The sequence below is a fragment of the Haemaphysalis longicornis genome, unplaced genomic scaffold, assembly GCF_048455015.1.
Source record: "Haemaphysalis longicornis isolate Haplotype H1 unplaced genomic scaffold, Haemaphysalis longicornis Haplotype H1 scaffold_2, whole genome shotgun sequence".
Taxonomy (NCBI): Eukaryota; Metazoa; Arthropoda; class Arachnida; order Ixodida; family Ixodidae; genus Haemaphysalis; species Haemaphysalis longicornis.
The window spans coordinates 200893396-200915853 of record NW_027526295.1 but is presented as its reverse complement, the minus strand read 5'-3'; the positions used below and the strand labels follow the sequence as shown (position 1 = coordinate 200915853).

The window sequence follows — 22458 nt, the reverse complement described above, 5'->3', positions numbered from 1 at the left end:
AATGAGGAGGCCTTAGCTTATATGGCAAATATCTCTCTCTCTCTCTCTCTCTCTCTCTCTCTCTCTCTCTCTCTCTCTCTCTCTCTCTCTCTCTCTCTCTCTCTCTCTCTCTCTCTCTCTCTCTCTCTCTCTCTCTCTCTCTCTCTCTCGTACACCGCGTCAACCATTCTTAGCCTTGTAAGCGCCTCAGTAATCACGTTTGCTCGCTTTAGCACTGGCATTGGGTGCCTGCCGCTGGTTTTGTTGTGCACCAGTCATTGTGTCGCCTGCAGGCGGTGTCTGCAGTAAATGTATGCAGGCGCCAGTAGCACTGACATTTATAAAAATATTTCGCGAACAATGTTCTTTCAGTAAAGCATTCAACGTCGTTATAACAAAAACGTTCGCCGCTTATATGCTCGCTTGGCTGCAAGCAACGTCAAATCAAGTTTTCGCCGCTGACAGGTAACACCACAATTCCGGGTTGTCGATTTCGTATTTCGCAGAACATACTACAATCTCGATTGAGCTTCAACCAGATTGTTGCCCAAGCGAATATCAACGCCACAGCACATCGCCCATGACCATGGTGTACTCTGAAATGTGTTGTCGCCGCCTTCTTGGAGGCCGGTGCTTGTACGTGGCTATGCTCGTGGCCCATCATAAACGCCAGCAGGAGCGTACGCAAGATTTCATTTCCTTAACGCCATTAGCAGACAACAAAAAAGAAAAAAGGGATGCAAAACGTCCCAGTACGAAAATTTGAGAATCTAGGTGATGATGAACAGCCTGTATGCACAGAGTGTGCGTGCTTTATTGATATAGAAAGTGGAAAAGAAGTGGACTGGGGATATTTTGCACTCATTTGGGAGTTCACCAGCATACAACCCAGTCCGGGGGAAGGGGAATGAAAGGGGATAAGAGAGAACACATGGGCACAGAGAAAGAGGGAGAGAAAGAAAGAGATAAGGAGTGCGTAAGGCTGGCCGGCAGGCATTGGGCTACAGCCGTTGTATGAGGTTCGTCTCATCGAGGAAGGCCAGGACAAGCCGTAATGCTTCCCGCCGGATGGAGTTAGAGCCCGTTGGGAAAAGCAGGTCCATCACGGTGTGGCTGGGCAGCCCGAGACGCTGGAGTGCGGCCCGAAGCTCTGCTCTGCTCGTGGGGCATCGTGCTGGCGGCAGGAGCAGAGCATCCACAGAAGGAAACCCTCTGGGCCGTTAGGAGAAAGAGTGCGAGGAGGGTACGGGAAGGAAGGATCCTTTGGTCCAATCAGTTCATATCAGCTGGAGACGTAATGAAACTCGCCGGGGCCATACAGCCGCCAAGCAGTAGGGGGCAAGTCCCATCTCAGTAATAACAAGGGCTGCCTCATCGATGTTTATCATATATTCATGATTGTGGTAAGGGGAAGTATCTGGAGAAGAGTCTGGGAAGATGGCACGAGACGCAAGCTTCCGGGGCCGTCCCGAAAAGCCTAACAATACCAGATTAAGTGCGGTAGGTTGGATATAAGCTGGCAGTGTCAAAACCGACAAAGTAGGAGTGCATGGTTGAGCAGTTCAGAGCCATTTTTGAAGTATGTGTGCAGGACAAGGGATGTGTTTATAAAACTTTCCGCGGAACGCGACAAAGGGAAAACGCAAGAGAGGTAGGTACGTGAGTGGTTTACCCTAGTGTCACTAAATAACCTTATTTAGTGACTCTAGTTTACCCTTTGCAAAGCACGATCGAGAAGCGTGCATATTCTGCATAACCTTCCGGTGATTGTGTTCCTTCAAGGGAAGAGCGAAGTTGCTGATCGCGACGCTGAGAGCAGACATCGAACCCGCATGCGCTTGATGCACCGATTGCGGGAGGCATATAATTAAAAGAGTTTTAGCATAGGGGCTAGCGTATATGCTAACGCTACGACGGCGTCGTAACCAGGACCCGACTGCAGGTCGTCCCTCACCGGAACGAGTGCGCGGCCTCGGCAAGGCAGGGGCAACCGTCCCCGCGGAACGAATGCGCACCTGCCCAGTGGGTCCCAGCACCCGCCGCCGTAGTTTTAGCGTACGCTAGCTGCTATGCTAAAACTCCCTATTACCAATAGTCGTTATTCCACGATAGGTAGAGTAACAACCCGAAAATCTCCCTTTGAATTGGCACTCCCAGCCTTGGTGTTATGCACATCAGGAGGTTATAATGAATCCGCCTCAGAGCACAAGCTTTTCTTTAACTTTTTTTTTCTGAATTTCGATAAGAAAGGAATGACTCCACAAACGATTACCCTGGCTATGCTTATAGAGAAAAAAATATGTATGCTGAGGCGAGACAGGCGAGCGGAACACGAGAAAACTTGCTACTCACTGGGGCTTGCTAGAGCCACTAAATAAGCTACGCTTCATCTAGTGGCTCTAGTGCTTGCCATAAAGATTTTTATAAGTGCCCCATCAGACAAAAAAAAAAAAATACGTGCACACTTTTTCACAATTTTCATAGGCACTGAGTAGATACGTGCGTGGATCTTGACGTTTCAGCTCACCTCGAACGGTTGGTTGCCAACCACCACGCCTCGAGCTCGCCTCGAGCTCGCTTCGAGCGCCAGAATTGCTGCAGCAATTAAAATACAAATACGAATTCGGTCCCTAAATCCGGTCGACCAGGGTGCTAAGATGAATTGAACTCCAACGATCGAGCACTTCCGGCATATGTTTCCAAGCGCAAGTTTTTATGGCAGTGGTGGGATCCATGCATATCATTACTCAGTAAACTGGAGCGAACCATGTTTAGTGAACCGTTAACTTTGTTCGTGTTTTGGCCAGCGCCTGGCCGCGAAGGTCTGGCTAACTTATCCCGGGCTTAAAGAGGGCCGTGCCCGGCTGCCTTCTTTGATGAGAAAGGGCACAACCGGCAGGCTCATTATTAACAATGATCTGGACTTGATTGGATGCTTCTGGAAAGGCTGCGCTCCCAGATAAATGCATGCAGACCAAATGCCGCGGAATTCGAACACCGAATCTCAGCTGCGCACATTGATTTTAGGGTTTAACGCGTCGACGCAACGCAGGCGATGAGGCACGCCGCTGTGGAGGGCTCCGGATTAATTTTGACCACCTGGGGATCTTTAACGTGCACCGAAATCTCGTACACACGGGCGTTTTTGCTCTTCGCCTCCACCAGAAAAGCGGCCGCCGCGGCCGGGAATCGAGCCCGCGTCCGCCTGCTCAGCAGCACAACGCCTTAAGCCACTGAGCAACCACGGCGGGTCACTTTATTTACTACTTCTATGGCAGCAGTGCTTTTCTTGTAGTTTTTTTGCGTAGCACAAGTTCGCTTCAATAAACGAATTGCTTCAAGAACTTTGCGTCGTTCTTGACTGCGCACGCAATATTGCGCGTTTTTATTTATTCGTTCAAGCGATACGTTAACCCGGCAGCTTAACGTTCACAATCTTGTTCCCATTGTGGTAAGGACACAACGCAACATCAACATGAAAGGTCCGTTCGAAGAGCCCGCCACGCTGCGCGACAGCTTTGCAGTTGGCTATCTGCCCCACCCCCTTTGAGCGCATTTGTTGTCGAGTGACGTCCACTTGTGCGAGGTCCCCGCGTCGTGCTTGGCGCGAGCAGATTAATTCTTTCAGCCCCATGTGAGAGTTATGGAATAGATGCATATCGGACCCAAGACTTTCATAAAACCTGTTGTTTCGCTTAGAGCGCGGTCGTCTGGGTTCTAGAGGCGGAGGCCACGGGAAGCCGAACGACGAACGGTATGTTTCATCCAATTAAGTCACATTTCAACCGCGCTGCATTTTACTGCAGGTAAGTGGTGAGAAGGCCGTTTTAATCTATGAACCTACGAGTGGAAGCAGTGAATTCTACGCCGGAGCAGTATGTTATTTCTGGCGCGCGGTTGAAGCATTTGCTAGCACGATTTTTAAGATGCGCGGATCGACACCGTTATTCGCTGAATATTTCAGGTGGGCAACATTTAACGTTCCATATTGTTCGCAACAAGGCCTAATTTTGTTTTTTCCGGATACAATGCGGTGTGCTGCTGCAACGCTGCCTTTAGAAACTTTTTGTGGCACTGCTACAGTGGTACGAAACCCACGCGCATATGTCTTGCCCTCGCAGGCCATACTGTGAAGGCATCAGCAACATGGCAGCAATATGAGCTGCGTAAAGCAGAGGCGTAAAGATTTCATAGATGCTGCATGTTCTTCGAGCTCGATCAGAGGTCGGTGTAGCGAGGTTTTTGATGTACATAAGTGTGTATTAATGCGGTGTTAACAGCATGGCGGACATCGAACGTTTACGGCAGCGGTGGGAGTCCGATGAACACTGGGCCATGCGTCGAGAGTTCATCCTGCAACACCGGGATCGATTCAGTGAAAACCGGCTACTCTGCCTTGCGCAGACCTATGTGAATATGGAACTGCTCGGATGTGTCTACCCGACAGCTGTTACAGAGTGTGTGCGCGAGTTGTCTGCGAGTTTGCCTAAGAAAGAGCGGCCCAAAATCCCAAAAGTGGCTCCGGTCGCTTTCGTGAAAGCCAGCGCCCCGTCGCCGCCGCGCTACGACCACGCACCAACGCTTACCTCGCAAACTGCTCCGCAGGCCTACAATGCGGCCCCGGCGAGACAGCAGTTTGTAGGAGGCTTCGCAAACAGGGCCGGACTGGGCTGCGAGTCGCGCAAGCGGCCCCAAGAATCGCACGACGAAGGCGGTTTCGTGAAGGCAGTGGCTCCGGTCGCTTTCGTGAAAGCCAGAGCCCCGTGGCCGCCACGCGACGACCACGCACCAACGCTTACCTCGCAAACTGCTCCGCAGGCCTACAATGCGGCCCCGGCGAGACAGCAGTTTGTAGGAGGCTTCGCAAACAGGGCCGGACTGGGCTGCGAGTCGCGCAAGCGGCCCCAAGAATCGCACGACGAAGGCGGTTTCGCGAAGGCAGCGCGTACAGCCACCGGCCAAATCGCTCCAACGCAGCCGCGCTCGCCGCCAGCCAGTGGCCCCAAGGACCCTATACTGCTGCCCAAATTTTCGGCCGCAGCCCAGCTGGTCAAAGACGACACGATCAAGGGTCCTAACGTCATTTACAAGCTGCAGCAGGTTTTCACGAAATGTAACTTGAATATTGACGTGGCGTTCGAGGAGCTGCCCGTAGAGAAAAAGCAGCCCCCGATGTTCAAATGTATCATCGCCTGCGATGGCGCAACACTAGGAGAGGCGTCATTTGGGAACAAAAAGGAAGCAAAGCGTCTGGCCTTCCAGGCAGTCTGGGACAAGCTCCTGCAATGCCGCGATCCCCCAAAGCAGCTTAGCACTGTGGCACCCCGAGCACCCCTCACACATCGCAAGCGCGATCGAGGCGGCAAGCCGCAGGAACCCGTGAACTTCCCTTTGACAGAGAAGGACAACTACCTGGACCTTGCGACACTTGTGGTGGTCCAGAACTGTGGCCCTAACGCTGATCCCATAGTGGTCCTGAGCAGGACTGCAGATGCAAACAGGCTCAAAGGCACGTATGAGTACGAATTCAACAACTCTGAATTTGTGTGCACATATGTTCTGGGTCATCGGGAAGTCAAGCAGGCCACAGGCAGCACCAAGCAGGAAGCCAGAGCCAAAGCCGCAGCCGCGTCTCTGGCATGTCTGCAAAGCATTGCCCCCACGCTGCGGAAAAAACGGCTTGTGGATGGGCAGGGCCCAGAAGTGACCAAGGATGAATTCGGGGGCCCTGGAAATAGCAGCGGCAGCCACGAGCAGATAGACTCTGATAACGTCGGCCACAAGCTGCTCAAGATGATGGGCTGGAGTGGGGGTGGCATAGGAAAGGAAGGCTTGGGAATCATCGACCCCATAATGGTCAAGGAAACATCTGGCCGTCAGGGTCTAGGCTTCACAGGGGGCTCCATTGCCATGAATTCCAACTTTAAGGCCAAGATTCACCAGCTGCTGCGAGAGTTTTCAAACACTGTAGTCCTGCAGGATCTCGTGTTCTCGCCAGAGTTCGACAATGAGGAAAGGAAGTTTGTGCATTCTACGGCGCGTAGGTACGGTCTCAAGAGTGTCAGTGTGGACGGCCCAGATGGCAGGTTCCTTACTGTGCGTCACAAACTCTCTGCACGTGAGCTCGTGGACACAATTCTGGCCTCGGGACCGACTGAAAAGTATGAGGTCATCTTGCCAGGACAGGCGCAACACGAAGACGAATCTTGAGGAAAAACAGCCTCGCATGTTCATCCCTTAGGCCAGTTCCCCATCATTCGAGCCTAGAAAGCTCGAAGTTGCAACAAATACACGTGCCAACATTATGTGCATATTGGAGTGAAAGTGCTTGTGGGGACATGACAAACTTTTATAAAGATAGGTCATTGGAAGCAGGTGCCTCTTGCATTTCGTTAATTTCACTTTGTGGTTGGAAGAATAGCGATTTTTCTGATTTTCGTTGCACTAAACTGGAACCCTCTGGCTTTCCACTGTGTTCAGCAAGCAGCAATTTTTTTCTTCATTCAGGATTAAAGATTTATGCTATTCTATTTGCCTTTGAGGTGTTGTTTTCACTTCAGACATATTAATTTTCTCACTGTGACCCAGAACAGGCGGTTTTTTTTAAGGGCAAAACACTTCAGAGGCTCGCCTTGTTGTAGTAGCTCGCTCGCTGGACCCAAGTTGAGCCCCACGGCGTACTGTTGTAGTGGGGTCTCGTCGTAGCGGTGTCCTACCGAGGTTTTGAAAACCAGGCAGTTTAAATAGTCGTAACCGTTCGAAGCTCGTGAACCGCTGCTGCTTGTCATACATCTCTTGGTTGTTTATCGCAAAGAAACGCAGGTACATTTGAGGCAAAATCTGTGTATGTAACCGGCAGCACCTGCATTCATTTAGTTAGGAATGCTCTTTGGGTTGGTTTTTACGATAGTGAGCAAAAAAAAAGTGGCAGTGCAACGATGGCACATGCGAGAAGAAAAGCAAGCACAAAAAGAACAGAACTCCTCCCTCTGGCGCAGTCAGGCAGGGGGCACGCAAGCACTGTGAGGGCGGGAAATTTGAATTGCATTGGGTGGTAACAGTGAGCAGATAACAGCGCTAAGCCCATTATGGCGAATCACTGCTCTGCACTTCCGAAAGCTTTCACGTTGAGGGGAACAGGTTTAATTTTTTGCACAGCGCATCAAACACTTTGCATGATGCTATCTTTACAAGTTTTGCCTGCTACAGGCTGGCACTCCTACTGCACTTTCTTCTGCTAAGATAAAGGTGGCGTTAGTATAATTTTCTGCTGGTTTTTGCTGCCGTCATTGTTTTATAGCATTCTGGAACCAGAGGCCTTAACAACAAATCAGCTTGCTTAATCCTTAAAGGGTCCATGATGACAAAATACGAGCTTGTTTTATACGAAAGATTTCGTGTACTATAGTGCCCCCAGCGCTTGTCCGGAAGCAAACGATCCTCGTGCCAAAACAAGTGTTTGAACGACGTTTGCATTGAGATCATAAGAACAGGTCTTTCACCTAAACTTGGCATGGAGCGGAGACTTCCTTATTGTTAGTCAACTTAAATGGCGCCACCACACCACGGCAAGCCGTTTTCTGCCTTTGGTTTGTTTGTGACCATATTTAAACCTGGCTTGTTTTTGTTCATAGAGAAAATAATCGTTTCGTGAAACATGGTGCTCGCTCGACAAATATGGTCATGTAAGACACCATTGCTTGCGTCAATAGGCTAGTGCCATCTGAAACAACCCCAAAGCCCTGCAGTGCTGTGCATCTAAACGGAGCATAGTGCGCACAGTACCAACAGCAGTACGCATCGGTACTTCTATTACAGTGATCTTCTATGTTTACGTTTGCTTTAGTAACTTCCGCTGTTTGTCCCACCATTCTTAATGACATAAAAAGAATGTGCCCTAAATTTAAGCGCAAATAGCTCGTTCGGCAAGCTTGTAAGTTCTTCCTAATTTCCATTGCTTTTTCCGGCCTCCGTCAGTCGCAGAGCTGGCTGGTATGACATCATAGGTTCTGTTGCGGAAAATGAGCGAGTGGGTCGCATGGCCATTCCCTTTTTTACTAATTATACTGCTTATTTGAGTGAAGTTTACATTAAAAGTGGTGTCAGCATAATTCTAACGAGGCAATCTTTTGAATGAACCAAACTTGCATTTTGTCTTCATGGCCCCTCTAACAGGAAACGATAACTTTTTTTTTTTTAATCTTTCAAACTGTGCTTTATTCCTAAAGCTGTGCAAGCAATCAGCTCATACCTTTGTCTGCCTGCCTTTAATCTTTTGCATGAAGTAGGCACCTTAGTTCAGTTACAGGCCTGAGTGTAAGTTATGTTCTCGTGGTAAAAACGTTTTTCAAACATATCAGGTGTCGTACTGCATGCATTGGGGGTGGGGGTCATGAGTATTCACATAGCTGAGGATCTGTGGGTGCTTTGCATGTGCCCTAGTATTCGATAGCATCATTAGCAGCCATAGTGGAAGCTTTATTAAAATAAAAGATTAGGTGAATATATTGAAACATGCGTCTGGTGCTTGATGAACTTACATCGCTGCTAGCAAGAAATCTGCCTTTTTGTGCGCTCCCATTATGCCTGAAAAGCTTGCTTTTATGTTAGTGTTGTACATCTTAGTCGCTGACACATTTTCGGAGGTTGTTGTTGAAGCATGTAACTATTTCTTGGTTTTTCTTACCCTTTTTTGTCCTCTTATTCAGCTTTTACAGCTTTTATACAGAAATGTGTTCTTTTATAACCGTCAGTTGTATGATGGATGTTCTTGGGCTACTAGTTAGGCATTTTGTGGCAACAGCTCCTAAAGCATGTGTTAGAGCCAGAACAAGTTTTTGAAAGCATCATTAGCCTAGGTAAAGAAATTATGGGCAGAGTATGCAGATTTGAAGCATGCAGCAAATAATTTGGAGTATTTTATTTCGTGGTAATGCAATGAAGAGTGACAGCTGTGTACGTTCTTTTCTGTGTAGTTAAAAAAAATTACGGGCTTTATTTATTTTGTGTGAAGCAAGAAAACAACAGGTGGCAGGCAAGCTGCTTTCATCTTTCATCTTTTTTATGCGAGACCGTATATTCATAAAGATTCATGTCGCTGTAGTATGTATGAAGCCTGTGAATCAAGGGCACGTGCAATCAGAAAATGAACATGCGGGTGCTTCAAGCCTAATGCAGTGTTCCGCATCTGCAGAAGTGGGTTGTTCAACATTTCATAAAACAGCTGGTCAACTCGATCATTTCAGTCAATTGACAAGTTCAACAATCAATCAGTCACTGAATAAATTTCTAGGGCGCATGCCATTGGAAAATGAATATGCCGGTGCTTCAAGCCATTGGCATGCACCGGCAGCAGCCAAGAAAGAGTGTAGCTTGGCAACGCTGTTCTGTGAAAGTGAAGCCTTTCAAAGTCATAAAGGGAAAGAATGCTACGCTAGCAAGAAAATGCCTGCGTAGGCAACACCCTGCGGGGTAATCAATGGGTGGCGTTGCAGGCAAGTGTTCAAAGCTTGTCATCTGCTATCGTGCACAATCAAGCAGCCCTGCCCCCGGCCAAGCAATATTATTCACATTCACCTTAGTGAAACAACATTCAGTTTTAAGGGTGGGTGTATAGTACACCCTGACCTTGAAGGTTTGCATTGCACATGTATAAATCGTGGCTATAAAAGTTGAAGCAGCGCCAAGAACCAGGTCAGTGGCGCAGCTAGCACGTATTACGATGCAACAGTGCGTATAATTGTTCTAAAAAGAAGTAAAATATTCAGACGACGGATAAGGTAATGAGAGAAAGTATGCTCACTTGAAATATAGATTAATTTCATGAGAAATGAGAGAAGGTATGCTCACACCAAATATAGATTAATTTCATCGAGTGACTCTGATTTTTTTGCTTTTAATCACACTTGATGTTGGTTTTCACAGAAGATGCAACTGCGACGAGTTTCTTTTGCCTCGTGCGAAAAAGACAGCAAAACCGGAGCACTTGTTCTACAAACAACACAATGCCTGCATTTTGCTGCATGCTGCATCGTCAAACCATGATTTTGCCTACGTGTGTGTACACACCTTTCCGTATAATGCTACCAACACCACGGCTAATGAAAGGGAAATAAGGGAGGACCGAGTTTTCTTTGATCATGTTCCTGTTTGCCAGGAAGTCTGCTGGCTCATTTCCCAAATTTCCCCACATACAACAGTGACTAGACAGTCATAGGAAATATATTATACCGGTTCATATTGAAGATGTTCGGCAATTGTTAGTATAATGATGTATCAATTTTTTGCCTTGATTGTTGCTCAGAAGCTCGAGGGTGGGTTTTGAATCGGAGCAAAAAAACTATGCCCTACCTTTCAGCCTTGTGGCAATGCATTCTATTGCCTCCAACATGGCACAAATTTAAGCTGTTGTCTGGAAATTTCATCTCAAACGTAAAACAGCACGGACGGTAGTAAAGAAAACAAGGACACGGGGCTGTCTGTAAGTGCTGACAGATTAAACAAGGTTGTGTCTGTGCTTCCTTTTCTACCGTCTGTGGTTTTTATGTTCAGGCTGGAATTTCCAGTCAGTATGAACCAATTCATCCAAGTCCAAGAAATTCTTTAGCTGTTGTCGATGATGTGACACGAGATCCTAAACACACATTCTTCGCCTGGTGAAGGAAAGCACATTTGCAGCTGTCTGCCAAGCATGATGTACTTATATGTGTATCTTGCCAGTATATGTTTTGTAGACATGCAGTTGCACCAGTTGAAGCCCATCTGGAAGGGGAATGGCCCCAGTGAGATGCTAGACTGCGGTAGAACCCAGACAAGGCTAAGATCAGTCAAATGTCAGGAAAAAAAAATACAAAAGCCTCATATTTGTGACGTTTCATAGACCTGAAAGCCTGATTGGGTCAGTGCATGCTGTGTAAATACTCTTTTAAGATGTAACAACTGGTTTGTCCAAACCACAACTCTAAGAAGGGAGGCTTTCATGCTGCCACGATGACTAAAAGGCTTGAAGCTGCCTTGGAATCCTTGAGACACATTTGGAGACTCCTTGCCAGTAATACAGTGAATTTTCGTTTTCTAAAGGTGGTATCCTGTCGTTGGCTGGCTAATTGTATCTCAAAGCTGACCTAACAGCCCATGTGGGTGGGGCACCTTTAGAGCTCCCCCATGCACTACAGTTAGGTGGTGCCAAAAATGAATGGTGCTGTCCAGGAGTTACTGGGACCAGGTGAACTAACTGCTGGTTCGATATAACACCAAGGAAGCAATGGCTTGCCACCAGTGCTAAAGGCCTATATCATTCAACTTGTGTACATAATTTCTTTCATTGCTTCAAAGTGGAAAGAACATCTCATTTTTATGCTGACAAATAAATATCTGGAGGAAAAGGAAGGAAGATGTGCAGCGCTACGTAAGAGAGGAAATTCGTCCCTTTATATGTGCCTATTCATCACTGTCAGGCTGCATTGAATGCTGAAGGGCAGCCAGGTATTTTCTGATTAGGGTTGCTGGTTATGTAAAGTGGTCATTTTTTTGTCATTTCACCTTTTACATAAGTTTACAGGGCTTTTTATTGGGAGCTTCCATAAGGAGTACAGTAGTCTGCATTGGTGTCGGCCTATCCCTCGTTAACTATAATGCGTAATGCATGACTGCAACGCTGCACTTGGTTTGTTGTTTTGTTTTTTCACTTTTTACAGTGGTTGAGCAAGTAGCACTGCAGTGTAAGGTTTTCCTTCACAATTCACTTTTCAAAAGTGAACTGAAGTGCATACCATCTCAGCGTAAAATTGTATACCACACATCTTAGGGCAAGCATTCTTTTTTTTGTTTACTTACGCAAACGAATAAATAAATCTACCTACCCACTTATGTTATTGCAATTCCTTCAAGCCCTGAAGTTACAGTAAATGAAATGCAAGAAGAAGGAAGTTGGCAGGCTTTTGCTCCCTCTGAGCAGTACAGTTGGCTGTGGAGGTAGTATTATACACGGGGTATCAATTGGGAAGGATGATGCCCTTGGTACGAGGACCATGTGACATGTCATTCCCCTTCTGGGAGGTGTGAATAGGAGAGGAATGTGGCCTTGTTATGTAAAGCATGCACAGAGTATCACACTTGCACACGTACCTCTGTCGATGTTAGCAAAGAGAAGAACGAGGTGCCACACTACCTCGTGAGGGACAGAATCGTGGTCTCGTGTTTCCTGTTAGCTTTAGATCGTCAAAGCTATCACTCGTCATCCTGGCACGTGTTGTTGCTGTATGAACATGCACCTGCTTGTGCCGACCCAGATTGCACGTTGACTCGCGTTTTCTCGTTTCCAGATGAGTTCTTCTGCCCCCTGCTGATATCTGACCTGAGGACTCTCTGAACTAGACATGGATCCATCACTTGGGCTGCTGGGTGAGGAGGAATGAATGCCTCTTACGCACCATTTTTCTTGTTTTCAGAGGAGACTCATCGGTGCTTTGCTATCTTTATCGTAGAAGTAAAAAATTTTCGCATTTGGAAGTCTTTCCTTTAATGTTCAGCGATGTTACCATGCCATGTAGTACATCACATTGGCACAATGCAGTGAAATCATCTAGGGTGCTGCTTAATATTGAAGGCAACGAAATGGTACGAGGCGGAAAATTTCAATTGTCTTCAAATGGTCATCGAGCATCGGCTCGTTTGGGCCCACAAAAGCAGCTTTTATAGCCAGCTGGGTACCTCTCTATCTGCCTGTGCTACTCCATGTGGAGGTCGCGTGGTGAACTAGTGGTGTGCAGTTGCGCAGACAGGGAGCGTGTGCTGGCTATGCCACCAATGGCACCGGAGAACATTGTTGCCTCCCCTTGCCGGATTGGTGGCTCGTGTGCCCTCTCCCTCCGACCCCTCCCCCTCAGAGGACGAGCTGGAGTGGAGCCTGCTGCTGGAGGCCCTGGTGGGGGCGGCCGAGAAGGGGGCCCAGCTGGCCCGGGCCTGCCGCCTCGAGGAGCCCCTCTTCCAGCTGCTGGTGGAGGAGAAGGCCGGCCCCGAGCGCAACCCCCGCTTCGTGCACGACTTCAAGACCCTGGCCGACGTGCTGGTCCAGGAGACCGTGCGCCACGACCTCGCCTGCCTCGTGAGTGCCAGCAAGGGGACTCGCCCGTCCGGCACCAATGATGTCTGGGCATTACGTCTTTGTTCAGTGCACCATGGGAATGAACGAGGAAGGCAGAGGCACTCCTGCTGTTGCCATTATTGGCCTAGCTGTACCTTGTTTTGCTGTGATGCACTCTCTTACATCCCACTAAGTCTTATCTGGCCTTGTCCTTCTAATTCTGCATTCAATCTTCCACAAGTGTGCAACATTCTGCTTGGTAATTAATGTTAGCACAAACCTGCTTTAAGCAGTAGTTTGTCTTGCAATTTAGCACACTGCAAGCTAATTGGAAAGGCGTTGTAATCATTTAGGCTGGGTTACAATTATATTTGTGCATTTTAACATGCCACTGCACATAGTGCACACAGCTTTTTGAAGGTTGTGAACAAATGAGACAAGCTACTCACATATCCAGTTTGAACAACTTGCACAAACAGGCATGTGTTTTAATTTTGCCATATAGTCACTCTCTAAAAGTCAATAAATGTGCCACACTCTCAAATATCTTATCTACATTTTTGTTCTCAGTTACTGTTGAATTAGGCAATACAAGCGCCACATATTAACCTAAAATGTTTACAAGCGTGTGGTGTTTTGACTACAAAACTCGTAAATATTCTAGGCAACTGGCCTCCTTTATTAAAACTTTTGAAGTTGCTTTTAGCCTCCCAGGCCTTCAGAAAATAGCCAATGTTCATCTTTGGTGCTCATTGTTTTCTAGATCTAGCCTAATGAATGTTTCGTTAAAGAATAAGGTTCTCAACCTTGCAAAGGTTTCCACTGATAACTCGAAACCACTCAGACATGGCAGTTACAATTGAAATTTGGGAAGTATAGCCTGTATTCAATAGTGCGGCACGCATGCAGGCAACCATGTGAGTGCGCCGTCACTGGTTACGTCGGGCTCCGCAAGATGGCCGTACTTGTCCGTGCTAAGTGCATGATATGGGTTGGACATTCCAAGCTCTAGCCCGCCGAACGCAAAGTAGTGCCTCGACTCCAATGTGAGTGCGATTAATAGCAACTCTGTTGACACCACCGTTGAGAATCGGGTTGAAACGGAGCAGACAACGCACGCCGGTGTTATACTTTTCTTCGGCGTGCGGCCGCAGTGGCACAAGCCGCGCCATGTCCGTGGCGCTTCGGCCATGTCCGTGGCCATTTCAGTGTTGTCAAACGAAGAAATTGACAGCTAAACTTTTTAATGAATACCACCAATAGGCTTGGCGTAAACCAAATCATTGTCTTTGTGGCAGTATAGGTGCAGTTTCTCTTAGCAGTGCTCGACTGTAGCTATCAAGCCTCGAGGTGTTTGCTTTTGAAAAGGGGCTTCAAAGTGTTCATCAATGCGCTAAAATTCAAGGGCAGGAGCTCTTCTAATGCGTTGCAAGTTTTTATGTACTAGTTTGGGGTGAATTTCCTTGCCTCATAAAAGAGAGAAATGATTGAAAAACTTTCACCTGGAGTCTCTTCTTTTATCGATGACTTGTGTATGTATGTGTGTATAGTGAGCAGAACAAGTTGTTTGTTCAATTTTAGTAATTTTTAAACTCATTTGTAAAAAAATAGGCAGAAGAGGAAGAAAGCCTGGCAACAGAAAGGAGACGAGCTACTGTATAAACAGGACAGGATTTGACACATAGATGAACTGCACCTTGAAATTTGCATTTTCCGGTGAATAAGTCTTTCAAGCAGTGCAGTCCACGTGGCCTCCATTTCTATAGGTGCAGCTGCTGTCGGGTACAGACCTTTGATGGGCAGTCTGTTATTCTGTTTTATAGGGGTGAAGCCCCTTAGGGGCTCGGGCTGTCGGCGTCTCCTGTCGTCGCCGTCTCATGTAGTCGCAGTACTAAAGCACGGGGACACTCATTTTCCAAAGCCTCGCGCTAGAATGTAACGCATACAAAAAGAACGCACCGGGACACTCGTTTTACAACAGCTCGCACTAGAACGCTCCACCTCCGTAGGCAAAAACGTATACTCAAAGAACACACCAGGACACTCATTTTCCAACGCGTCGCGCTAAAACACTTCGTGCTTCAAAGACACGAAACATTTACTGCAAAGCTTTATACCTCTACCCCCCTCCAAACGGTTTCATCTCCGTGGGCAAAAACGCCAAGTTGCCAAGAATACACTCGTATACGCACGCCCCTCCCCAGGTTTCACGTCACTGGAGATGGCCGGGGATTTTTTTGTTGGGTCACAGCACCCGGAACTTGGCCGGGGCCTGCGGGGTGAAGAGAGCAACAAGTTCACCAACAGCCTGGGCGAGACAGTGTGCGTGGAGGTGCAGCAGACGCAGGAGCAGACTGCTCGGCTCCTGGAGAGGGTCCTGGACGGGAACAGCGTGGCAGCGGCCAAGCTGGCCCAGATCGTGCACTCCAACCCCGAGGTGAGCGAGGACACGGATTTGGCCTCGTGCCCTGTCGCCCGCGTCTCGTCTCTCGGCATCTGGATCGACCCCATCGGTGAGTCTCCTCCGCACCCCTGGCCGGCTTTGCTAAGCACGGGAGGAGCTCGGCAGTCTGTGTGCTGTGATCGCATAATGCTACGAGCTGTGCAAGGTGCTGTGAGTGGGCTGTGGGTGTTTATGCGTGCTGCTGCACACTTTTTGGCATGCCCAAAATGTTGCATGCTGTGCCCTGTTAGGTTACGGACAGTTGAGTAGGCTTGGCCATTTCGTACAGAGTACGGCTCTCCAAAGCTGAGGAATTGCTCTCGTAGACGCTTTTGCTTTCCTTTGCTTTTCAGACTCCACTTCGGAGTACATCTTGGGCAAATGGGGTGATGAGGAAGAAGGCAGCAGCGTGGTGAGCTCGGGTCTGCAGTGCGTCACGGTTCTGATTGGTGTCTACGACCGAAACACTGGCCTGCCTGTGGCAGGCGTTGTCAACCAGCCATTCCATCATCTGGACGAGCATAACCGGTATGCATGGGAAACATGGCATGCAAATCCTGAACCAGTAACTAGTATTAGACCTGTGAACTGCTATAAGCCGAGGCAAATGAATGCTTGATTGAACCAGTACTATAGATGTCCCGAGTTTAATCCTCACACCAATTATTCCTTGGATTTCCTGGTTCACAGGAAGCTATGGTTTATTGGCAACATTCAAGTTGAAACAATATATTTATGAAGAGGCTGATTTTACATTTCAGGTTTAGTCACATTTTGCCACAGCAGGGCCAATCCATAGCCATTGGCTGTTGGATAATTTTTGCTGGAGTCTGGCATACAGCATCACAATCCGTAATAAGACATTGCTGATTCTTCTTTTCTGCTCATGCAAAGAGGCCTAATACAACCTGTGCTGATTAAGTCTTAACATGCATACATGTATGTGTGCATACATATAGTCAAGCTTGTTTAGCACACCATTTCTTACAACGCAAACTTGCCATGTACTTCGCATAGTGTGTAAATTACGAGGCAGTTGAAGTCCACGCAATACATCCTTAAATAGATTTGGGTAACAAACGAAGCCCCTTCTAACAAAGTTACTTTGTTATAAAAATCACAAACAAGCACACGTGTTCCACACTGGATGCTGTGAACATGCACGTGTTCACAAGCAAGCATGCATGTGCACGCACATGCACGCACATAGTGCAAGCGGGGCTTTAGGTGACACTGCACGCACGTCCAGATGTAAGCAGAAATTTCAGAGAAGTTTTTGAATAGTGATTATGTTGTATTAAACAATGGCCCTCATTGACTCTTGCATTGACAGCGGTGGCTGACTTTTTTGCCAGTTTTAGTTTCCACTACTCATTGTGTAAGCGTGCAGTATGAGGTACTATTTTAAAGAAGGCATTTTTGATACTGAGTACTGTGAAATGGGGGAGAAAGTTTGCCAAGTACAAAACAATTTAAAAGAAAATGGAGAGAAAGATATATATACTATGTGAGTTTGATAAAACATCCTTCAGTAGTGACCATTAAATAAAATTGAAGGTTGTAGGCAGGGTTCTTATGGTGACCTGGCCTGGCTCTTAGTCACAGGACATGACGGTACCTCTGTACTAGTTGACCATGTGGTTGCCGCACCTATGCCAGTGCAGTCGAGTTCACCAGTAACTGAAAAGGCTTAATTAAAGGCACAATAAAACATGAACACAAGCAGAAAACAAACAAGACAGACGAGGCACACCAGTAAGTAAACATTTCTGAAGCGTGCCATTTATACGTACTGGACCCCCTAAATGAGCGGTAACCAACCGTGTGTGTTGGGGACCCCTTCCAGGCTTGCAAAAGGGATCGAGGACCTTACAATGGACAATGCTGATCCGTGTCATAATTCCCAAGAATTTGCACTTGCAGCCAATAGTCCACCAAACACATACAAGCTGCCTTTTTTTGTGTGTGGCTTTTCCGCAGAGCTGGCATGCCATTTGAAAAGCCAGCGTTGAACCGTGTGCTACAACACTACATTAGCTACGCTAAAAATTGAACGTAATGTGGTGGAGCCATCTTTTTGCGTTTCCAGCAAAGCTTAGCAAACAGGAAAAATGAAGGGATGGTTAAAAAGTTTTGGGGAGGGTTTCGCGGACCCCTGAAATGCCTTCGCGGACCCCCATTTCAGAACCACTGTCCTAAATTATGCAAGCAAAAGGTTCAAGGGCATTCACGACTCACACCAACTGGCCGACACCTCGCAGGGGAGTTGGCCCTCATCTGGAATGCGCCCTCCCCACTGCCTCGTGTTGCTCCCACCCACGCAGCTCTTTGTAGATCTCTAAGCTTGCATTTGTGGAGCAATGCTTACTCATCACATCTACAGTAATAGGAAACGGTTCTTTCTGCCTAAATTTTTTTTCACCTCGAGAGAGAGAGAGAGAGAGAGAGAGAGATTATCCTTTTTTTACTTGTCTTATGCACAAATATTTGACTCCTTTGTCCTCCTATTGTCAATAAAATGCTGAGACCTGAAAGCTTGGCTTGCGTCCCTAACATCATCTCAAGTGGCACACCACGGGGCATTTGCAGGCCTGTCGGGCGTTGCTACTGGGGGCTGACCCTGGGTGCGGCGCACCGGTGGCACAGCCCACACTTGCTCGAGGATGAAGATGGTGCCGACATCGTGCGCCAGCGCCAGCACCATCCGCGCGTGCTTCTCAGCGCCAGTGAGAGTGCTTCAGTAGTCCAGGCTTTGGAAGCAGCGGGCTGCGAAGTACGCTTCGCTGCAGGCGCGGGCTACAAGCTCCTGTGCGTGGCACTGCTTCGCGCCGATGCGTACCTCGTCACCCAGGGCACCACATTCCGATGGGACACATGTGCGCCACATGCACTGCTCCTGGCACGCAACATGGGCCTCTTTGCCGCCGTGACGGATGCTGGCGTGCCGTGGTGCGTGCCGGCGCCCGTCTGCTACACCGAGCCGGATGAGGAGCTTCGTGACGAGGCATCTGGTGCCGCCGTGTGGCGCAACAGCCGCTGCCTGTTTGCCTGCCGCAACTCGTTCAACTCGAGGCTCGTATTTGATGCACTCAGAGCGTCCTGCGTGGGAACCGCGGCATGCCCGTTGTAGGCCGTACTTCCGACGATAGAGGCGGCGATGAGCATTCACGACCACACATGCAGCACCCAGACCTGTGACACAGGGGCTGCCGCTTGCTGTTTACTGGCCACAACCGAAGCCCACTTGAGGCCCGCCTCTGATGCATTTAGGGTGCCTCATGCAAGCAATGGAACGGAAGATGATAGGTGTAACCATAAGGGACAAGAAGAGAGCGGAGTGGGTCAGGGAACAAACGCGTGTTGTAGACATAGTAGGAATCAAGAAGAGTGTGGTCAGGGCATGTAATGCAAAGGCAAGATAACCGTTCATCATTAAGGATAACAGATGGATCCCCAGAGAAGGCAAGCGTGGCAGTGGGTGGCAGAAGGTTAGATGGGCAGATGAGATCAAGAAGTTTGTGGGGATAAATCGGCTGCAGTTAGCGCAGGACCGGGATAATTGGAGATTTATGGGAGAGGCCTTTTCCCTGCAGTGGGTGTAAATAGGCTGATGATGATGCAAGAACAATGTTTTAGGCTACTCTCAAAGCAAAAATAGAGTTCTAGAAAGCTATAGTAGGGCAATTTGCTGACAACAGAAGCGTCAGAGAACACAACCACTCCAAAAGCCTGAGCACATACAACTTTTCTGGAGTTTTCATTGACTGCTGTCGAAACCTGCCATGGTCATATTGCAGCCGAGGCATTGTGCTGCTGAGCATGCAGCTTTTACACAAAGCCGTCTTTCTAATTGTGTTTCAGATGGAGGTGAAAAACAGACACGTCTTTACAAGGCTTTGGCACCTGTTAAAAATGCCCAGGCAGCCTGACTTAATCTGTAGCTCATCAGTACCTGCTAGGTGGGGAACAAGTGTTAGTGAAGGCAAGGTTGAACTCGCGGCTTTTGTTAGTGAACATGTCAGTTAACAACAGAATGAGGACTTTTTTAGTGTAGTATAACGTCTAAGATACTCTTCACTGTTTGGAAACTTCCACAGAACTGCATGTTGTGCCAAGGCGAAATAATTTTGGCCATTTATGTCTCCCTAAGTGTCTTACATGGCGACAAATGAAGCTCTTAAAATTGTATCAGGTATGCATGAATGCACGCAATGAGGATAAAACATTGACTAAACTTATATATATATGCTCAAAACCCCAATTTTCTTGTATAAACTTGTAGGCTTTGCAAAGGCCAATACTTAACACAGGAGGTGATTGAGGCATTCATCTTATGAGTGCACTTAGTGAAAGCTCACTGATTGAAGGGGACTTGAGAATGAAAGTTTTTGCAAGAGCCAATTATAGTGGCTATAAATTTGAATTTCGTGTGGCCATTAAAGCTGATGGCCCTACCTCACTAGGGCCTACTTTTGACTACACATCACCAGTATTTTAAAATGTACTTCATCGTTACTGACACACTACATTTATGGCTGATAATTAAGCTACTAGCAATTGTCAGAAAAAGCTTTTAACTATTCCATTAGGAGCCTCCTGTATGCGAATGGTGCCAGTGTCGGTAATTGCACCAGCATGCTCACTGTATACTTGTACTGTTCCAACTCTGTTATTCGCACGTTGTAGGTGTTGTACAAAATGTTGCTATATGTAGCTGTTTTATACTTGAGTCGTTTTTACTGGAAGCGCCCTTGCACAATTGTTGGTTTGCAATGCACGCATTTCAATCAAGAGGAGTTACACATTTGTAAATATAGTTGCATTCTCTGTCTTCCCATTTAATCTCTGTGTGGCAAACCTTGCAAAGTAGCTGATAAAGCTGTGCGTGTAACGAAAAAGCTTTGTGTTTAACATTTGTGATTGATTACTCACTTGTTAATTTGTGTTGCCAGTTTTTAAATTCTTGCCAGATCACAGTTTTTTGCTTCTGCTTGCTTGCAGCTGTCATACAGTATTAAGAAATATCAAAATGAACAACTTTACTTTGTGCCACTTTAGTTGGAAGGTGGCTTTTTATGGAGCTGATGCGACTAGTACTAACGGAGCTATCATATTCTTTGCTTCCTTCCCGTGGCATTCATAATGCCAGGGAAGGTACCACTGCTCTAGCTCATTTGGGGGATAACCTGTGCGATCTTGAGCATCTCAGCAAAGAGAGCTTTTATTTGCAGAATGGTAGCGACATCTGTTGTGCACGCAACCAAGTTTCACCTCCCGCAATTACTCGGACCAAATGCTCGCGGCCTACTCATGGACTTGCTATGAGCAGGCCGCTGTGAACAAAGTACAGTGGCAATCAACAAAAAGTAATTAAGTAAATTACAAAAAAAGTAATGAACATTAACGAAAAGTATTTGCAAAGATGACATTTGATGTTACAAGAAGTCCCCCCCCCCAAAAAAAAAATCAAAGCTTACCAATAGGGTTTATCTCTGCATCCTGACGTGTACAAACAGCATGAAGAATGGCAGGGATTAGAAATTAGAGTAAAGGCAAGCTTTGCGCCCTTTTAGTGAGCTTGCTGTTTGTGAAAAAGCTGCTATGTTTGGCTTCAATGTCCTTCAGCATGTGACTCTATCATGATTACACAAGCTTATTTACCATGTTAAAATTATGTTTCTGAACCCCCCCCCCCCCCTTATTAATATTTGGTCCAATTGTCAGTTAGCCAGCGTCATATGAAGTTACCATTTCTGACAGCCTACTTAAACTAAAGCTTTCATAAACCCAGTTTAGGTTGAAGAAGAAAGCATGTAAGTACAAATATGTGAACTTTTATCTTGATTTATTTTTATGCTCCTGTTAAGTTGCCTAAGCTGATAACCAGGACTGCATGCATGTCGTTTTGGTGGTGCAAGCGGCACAAAGGATAGTGGAGTACAGTACACAGACACAGCAGTTCCACAGTTGACGCATCCCCATAGCAGGGTTCAACACTCTTATGTGCCCATTCGTTTACATTTAAATGTTGGAGCGCACATTAGTTACGTGTTTGTGAATACTGTACTCACTGTAACTCTGTGCCAACTCTTAGACTAGCTTCATGTCTGGTGTTATGTAGACTTTTACAAATGCAGAATTAATATATACAATGTTTATATATACACAGACCAATGTACATTTCGCGTGCACCATTTGCAATGTGAAACTTTTTACTTACTTCTGTAGCACGCACTTGTTGGACATTGTTGTCATTGTGATGTAGATGTAGTGTGGTACCGCTGATCAAGATTTCTCATATATACGCGAAATTGTGAGTTTTCACTTGTTTCTGACAACCACATTTGTAATAACGGTTCCTGCAGTGCCCTTCACCACAACTACTGTAAGCATGAAGTGTGCGTGCATGCAGAACCAGTTTGGACTCCTATACCAGTATTATAGCAAAATTTTCATGGCCCTGCTATTTTAAATACCTTTTCTTCGACTTAGATAGTTGTAAAAGTTACTATTCTACTCACAGATTATGATGATTCTGCAGATTTTGTCTGGCTTTATTAAATGCCCTTTCATTAACCCACTCACGAAAGAAATATGTACACTGCTAGTGATGGACATGCTCAAACTGAAACTAACTTTTTCAAAGCACTTTAAAAAAAGATATAGGGAACAGTTGTCAAGCCTGAGAATCTACTTGTGGCTAAAATTAGCAACTATTCCAGCCTGGCTGCAAATGTGAAATTTTTCAATCTACACTGGAGAGACAAGATTTTTAGAATGCTTCTGAAGTGTACTTAAATTTTTTTTTAACATATGTGACACTTTACAGAAACAAATGCGTTTCCTTTATGATTTGCTGTTCTTTTTCTCTATTGCTTTAGTGACTGTAAATATACACATTTCACATGTGTATTTACAGTCTAGCTGTTAAAGCAATACAGGCTTTAAGGGG

At 46.7% G+C, this 22458-nt stretch overlaps 2 protein-coding genes across 3 annotated transcripts; both read left to right on the top strand.

Annotated features, from left to right (window-relative positions):
- The first annotated feature begins 3479 nt into the window (after positions 1-3479).
- On the top strand, positions 3480-20958 carry Ipp (inositol polyphosphate 1-phosphatase). 2 transcript variants are annotated; one of them, XM_077699102.1, is made up of 6 exons: positions 3480-3785; positions 12303-12381; positions 12867-13084; positions 15315-15576; positions 15860-16034; positions 18096-20958. In XM_077699102.1, the coding sequence occupies exons 2-6, from the start codon at positions 12357-12359 to the stop codon at positions 18634-18636; spliced, it is 1221 nt and encodes a 406-aa protein (XP_077555228.1). In that variant the 5' UTR covers positions 3480-3785; positions 12303-12356; the 3' UTR covers positions 18637-20958. The 2 variants fall into 2 exon arrangements, with proteins under 2 accessions (XP_077555228.1, XP_077555227.1); XM_077699101.1 differs by having other exon boundaries at positions 3481-3733.
- On the top strand, positions 4059-9732 carry LOC144169768 (NF-kappa-B-repressing factor-like). Its single transcript, XM_077699100.1, has one exon. The coding sequence runs from the start codon at positions 4261-4263 to the stop codon at positions 6187-6189; it is 1929 nt and encodes a 642-aa protein (XP_077555226.1). The 5' UTR covers positions 4059-4260; the 3' UTR covers positions 6190-9732.
- Positions 20959-22458: the final 1500 nt, after the last annotated feature.